This window comes from Phoenix dactylifera, unplaced genomic scaffold, assembly GCF_009389715.1.
Source record: "Phoenix dactylifera cultivar Barhee BC4 unplaced genomic scaffold, palm_55x_up_171113_PBpolish2nd_filt_p 000382F, whole genome shotgun sequence".
NCBI lineage: Eukaryota > Viridiplantae > Streptophyta > Magnoliopsida > Arecales > Arecaceae > Phoenix > Phoenix dactylifera.
The window spans coordinates 191,658-197,503 of NW_024067829.1; the positions used below are offsets into that span (position 1 = coordinate 191,658).

General features: G+C 35.9%; 1 protein-coding gene across 1 annotated transcript; it reads right to left on the reverse strand.

Moving 5' to 3' along the window:
• LOC120105840 (acyl-CoA-binding protein-like) lies at positions 1-5,614 on the reverse strand. Its single transcript, XM_039118595.1, has 4 exons — positions 5,487-5,614; positions 2,903-3,020; positions 461-523; positions 1-361 (listed from the first exon to the last, which is right to left on the reverse strand). Exons 1-4 carry the CDS (start codon positions 5,496-5,498, stop codon positions 282-284), a joined length of 273 nt encoding a protein of 90 aa, XP_038974523.1. The 5' UTR covers positions 5,499-5,614; the 3' UTR covers positions 1-281.
• Between the last annotated feature and the right edge of the window lie 232 nt (positions 5,615-5,846).

Consider the following 5,846-nt stretch of genomic DNA (forward strand, 5'->3'; position numbering starts at 1 on the left):
TACTTCAATTCTGATACCGAGTGAAAGAAATATTTCACTGAGTCCACAATATAAGCTGAGAGATGTCTTGTAGAAAAGTTATGCAGCGCTAATGCAGAACATAAATAGTAAGATTATGATCAGGAAGCATCATCCATTATTAGGGACAAAGGAAATTCATTCACACACGGCTTGTACATCATATTGCATGATTCAAACTTCAAACTAGATAACCAATGGTCTAGCTGATACCACAGGGGAGCAAGTAGCAGTCATTTCCTCGAGCAGCATCAGAGACTGGTTCAGGAAGCTGCAGCAGCTTCTTCCTGCAATTGCTTCACCTTGGTGATGTAGCCGCTCATGGCTTCCTCCTTTGATTTCCCTGCAGATGTCATCGACACTGATAAGCATTATATGCATGACAAAGATGTACCGAAACTTGCAACAAAGACTAGCATGTCTGTCAGGTAGTTTTCAGAACCTTCAACAGCCTTCCAGGCATCCCACTTGGCTCTGTCCTTCATATTGAACATGCCAGGTCGACCTGTAAAAAGAACAATATTCATGCATAATATTGAGCACGAAACAATTCATGCAAGGGATAAAATGTAACAGAGTGACACGTTTTCTTTAAAGCAGAGATGAAGAGATAGGAGGACAAAGGTCAAATCACCAAAAGTAAAACACAAAATAGAAGTGAATTTTTTAAGAAACGTACCTATGGAACTGTGCTGTTACTGATGCTAAAAGGTCATGCAGAAGTGATTATTTACATTATCTTAGACCTAACACACCAAAGTGGTGTTTATGAATAATGACAGATCTAATGGATTTAGGGCATGGATAAAACAGATAACATTGAGTTTTATAAGATTTTGACATCTTGGTAAATGTTTTAAAATTATTAATTAAAATTGTAGCAAACCGCTTCCTCACTTCTTCGTCATGTAGACTATCCTGCCCCACATATTAGTTATTTATTAGACTAATATGGGCTATATTGGCTCCTTGGTGCCATAATTGGGAGTCAAGAGCTAGAAGAAACATTAATCACATCATTCTGGAAAATCCTTAGGTTAAGTGCAAGAACAAAACAACCCAATGCTCAAAGGATTTCTCTGTTAATTGAGTTTCAGGAAGAAACTCTTCCACGAGCAACGGATGAGTGCTTCCAGTGGAAGATGCAGGACAAATCTAAGGTTGATTCAACATAGACTTACTGCCTCTGATCAAAGGGATCAAAACAGCTAGAGAGAGAGAAAGTCTGATTCCTCTTGGTCTAATATTCATTGAAGTCTTCGATGACCCACATCTCTAGTTTATCTGATTGCTTCAAGTTATGACAATGGTTCTACTGGATTAAACTACTTGATCAGTGATCCTTTTTCTTTAATTACTAAATTCACTTTCTTAGGTGGGACCTATGCCTACAGATTTGCATGTTACTGCATCTATAGATCTTTATTTACAAAATATCTAGTGGTTGAGTCAACCTTTGGTCAATTAAATAAATAAACGAATAAACACATGAATGAAAGCAGTAAAAACAAACTTCATCACAAAGGAAAATTTGTGAACCATGATTAAAATGACTAGTTGGGATTAACTAGATTTTTAAAATTTAGTATTTCAAGCAGCCAAGGTTCAATTGAGAATCAATTGAGCTTACTCCATAAAGGTATCCCAATTATTAGATGGATCTTAAGAAACCATCATCACAACATCCTTTAAAGATAGGTTCATTGATGAGCCAAGAAATATATTTCATTTGTCCTAGACAAAAACAGAAAATGTGCAGTACAGGTCCACTTTTTTTTCTTGGAATTATTTTGATAGGAATTTCAACCTGATCTCTCTCTCTCTCTCTCTCTCTCTCTCTCTCTCTCTATATATATATATATATATATATACACACACATATATAAATAAATATATATATATATTATATGTATATCCTCCCCCCATCTCTCTCTGGAGAAGCACTGATATGTTAAAATCAAAGAATGAAAGATAGAAACTAAACAGATGAGATGTATGTGCTACTCAATAAAACAGTTAGGCTGCATTTGGTGTGCAGTTAAATCAGACTTAATGGTTTAACTTACTGACCACTTTACACAGGAATAAACGTCTCCACCATATAGGTTGGGAGGAATTTACATGATGCAGTAGTTTATTCCAGTGGAAAAAGAAACCCTGCTTCTCAAAATACCCACTTTGCCCTTGGAATTGATAGGCCATTGTTTTTAGCATTTGTCGGGTTAAAGTGGAATAAGTGAAGGGGCTTTGTTCCTTTTTATTGCCTTATCCTGCAACCAAACACAGCCTTAGGTGGTAAATGAAAGCAGCAGCTGGAAGAGAGGATTGCCAGGACCAGAAAGTTAAGCAAACACATTAATATAACTTTACCAGGAGCAAATATTTGGAGTGTCAATAAGAATCAGTAAATAAAGCAGATCAACAATGATAAGGGCCTTTTAACAATCTGAACACTTTCATGGGCCAGAATTCCAAGTTAGGCAACCAATCTATAAATAATTAGTTGTTACTAAAAAGAGAAGAAAAAAATCTTACGGTAGATTGCTCGAGGGAACGTCTTACAAACAGACCAGAATTGAGGCCACTTATCACAGAGGTTAACAATGCAAAAGGTGATTAGGAAGTTCAGATGGAGGCCGTGGAAAGATAAAGTTAGTTGCAAGTCTGAATCCCATCGCAAAGTAAAGTTTCATGGTTTCTCAACCCTATACAAACATGTAACAGAAATTTTCAGACAGACAAGAAACAGTGTCCACTAAATATATGCTAAACGAGTCAAAGTGTCCACTAAGTATATGTTACAAGGGAGAGAATAATTTATATTGAATTATATGCAAATAAATTTTGCTGTTGAACAACTAATGTAACGGGAATGAAGACATACTAGTATTCACTGGTCCAACAGTCGCTTGCTTGTAAAGCCCATAGAGGATCAGTTTGTTCTCGTTGGTAGTATTTTCAGGTAGAGCTTTAGCTTTCTCAGCATATTCTTCAAACTCCTCCTGCAATGAAAATTCAAAAGAAGATCTGTTAAGGCATTCAGTAAATTAATTGTTTGCACATACAGAAAGCAGAATTGTTGACGCGACTAAAGGGAGTATAATCTGATGCATAACTAAACCATCAAGCATAATCGTATCATGTCATGCTGTGCAAGACGCATATTAACTAATATATTGTATATCTTGAAATCCATGACTAAGAGAAAGGCAAGAAAGACAGGAAAGAAGACAAAGAAAATAAAAAGGAAAGGAAGGAAGAAAAGGAAGAGGAAACAAACAAAGAAAGAAGATGAGAGAGACATGACTGGATGGCCACCAGGACAGGGAAGGGCAGCAGGACTTTCCATTCCATGAAGAAACTAGGATACCTCATCCCACAGATTTAAAATATTGATCGAAATAACATTTTTATATAGAAAAAAAATGTTATCCTAACGTGGAGAGATAAAGGAGAATCTGTGGTTAAAAGAAAATGATAGCACTTTTTGGAATTATATTGTTGAAATCACCTAAATGGTTGAGAAAATTCCATAGTTAAGAAAGGGATCTTGAGAAAGCAGGAAAGAGAAAAAAAGTTAGTGTTGGAGAGAGGAAAGGCAGGTGGGTTGTTCTGTGGTAAACTCTTGCACCATTGGAAGCTCTATCCATAGAAGACCTCAAAAGGAAGAGTTCCAGGTATGAAAATAAATATATTATTTATCTTCAGCCGCCCATATATTTCACTTCACACCCTGCTTAGTTGGATAGGACATGGTTGATGAGTACATTCAAGCTATGTACCAAGATCTCATGAGAAGGAGCAAATGAACGAGCATGAAACCTAATCAACACAACATCAACGCAAGTTTGAACTTAAGACCTCTCCTGTTCAGCATGCTTTATACGTCTATCATTGTTCTAAAATATCATAAATTCTTTTTGAGAAATTTGGAGGTTATTCATCATCAGTCAAGTTTGAACTTAAGACCTCTCCTGTGAAGAGATAGTGAAGAATCATTGTAATCCCACTTTGAGTTCTGCATGAAATTTTGAAAATATCATGTATCTCTCGTGCTTCAGCCTTTTCATCATTTTATCCCCAAGCTTAAACATAACTTTTTGTCCTTATGAAGCCAATCACCACATTCATTGATGCAGAAAACACCATTAACTATGTTAATGAGTTCGGTCAATTAACAAATTATAGAATCATCTTGATAAAAAATGGATTTGGTATATGCACATCTTATGAATATCTCAATCATGATGGTTTAATATTTCTTATAGAACTGACAATGAAAGACACAGGCTTGTGCTAGAAAGATTGGGGGTTGCTTTGAAGCTCAACTTAGAACACTTTAAAACTCTATTGTTCAGATTATGTACAAGCTAATTGCAATCTAGATAAGAAAAAGATAACACCAACTCCACTCCATTTTTAGCATCCACGGAATCATCTCACATAATGATGAGCCCTGAACAAGATTAGTCCACAGAAACAAAAACTTTGTTTTTTCTTTCTTTTTTTTCTTCCAGAAATCATATAAGATCGTGTGATCTTTTTTGAGACATTCTCTCAAATATGTCCTGTGTAATATTTATATTTCTATCTCTGAAGTCCAAAGGTCAAGTGATTACGCCATACATGACCCCACATTCTCGTGATAGCATCAACTTCAAGAGGGATAATGGCGGATGCACAGGGGAAGTGAAGAAACAGGGAAGAGGAGTTGGAAGTTGAATTAATCTTTTTCTGAAAAGAAATTGATATATACTCAAGATACGCAAATTAAGAGTATGGAGTACACCGCATCTAAGCAAACTTATCCAAAAAATGGGTATGCCACTTTTTTTTTAATTCACTTCTAAAAGAAGAAAATACTCCAGATCTTAGGTAAAAAAAAAGAAAAAAATCTGTTAACATCGCTGGCCATATACAAACTATCTGATTTATCCACAATTAAACCTTATAAAAAAAACTCATTTATCTAAATAACAAAAGGAAAATCTCATGTATCCAAATAACAAAAACTTTGTTATGATACACCACCCTAACAGGCTACGGGGAACATATCCGATCTAGATCTAATTAATAATAAATAAATTAAAAGAGAGATAGAAAGGCATTCAAAAACTCTAAAGACCATAATATCAGGAAAAAAGAATCACTATAACCAGTGCATTCCCAAGCAATAACGATCTAATCTCTTAAAAAAAAAATCACTGATCCAAGTGTCCATCGATATATTCTCCAAAAAATTCTCTTTCGATCTATCCCAATATTTTTTCCAGAAAAAAAAAAACAACTCAAACTACTTTAAAAAGGACAAGAATCAAGGAAAAAAAAAAGTGGTTCAAACGAAGCCAGAAACAACTGATCTCAGACGAACACTTCCATCAAAAAACTTGAACGTAAGCAATAAATCACCAAAAAAGGCTAAGGATTTTAACAGAAAACAAATGAATCGAAGAGTTATAATTGAATACCTTGAGACCCATTCTCACCCTTCTTCTTCTCCTCTTCTCCTCCGCTTCCGATCTTCTGGAAGGACGGCCGGAGGTGGAAGATGAGCTTCGTTTATATAGACGGGTCTCAATTGAACCAGACCTTGGACTTATCTCAAATTACGAAAAGACCTGCGCAATCCCGTGAGCCCGCAACGGAAAGCTAGATACGGATTCTGCTCGCGCATAGATATTCCTATGCGAGAAGTAGATCTGCCGTTAATGTTTTCCTGTACGTCCATCTTGTCCGTTCGTTTATCCCGTCACGCTAAAAAATAAATAGAAAGGGGCAGGCGCAGAGCTGACGCATACGATGAAAACAAGGAGTCATATGGAACTGAC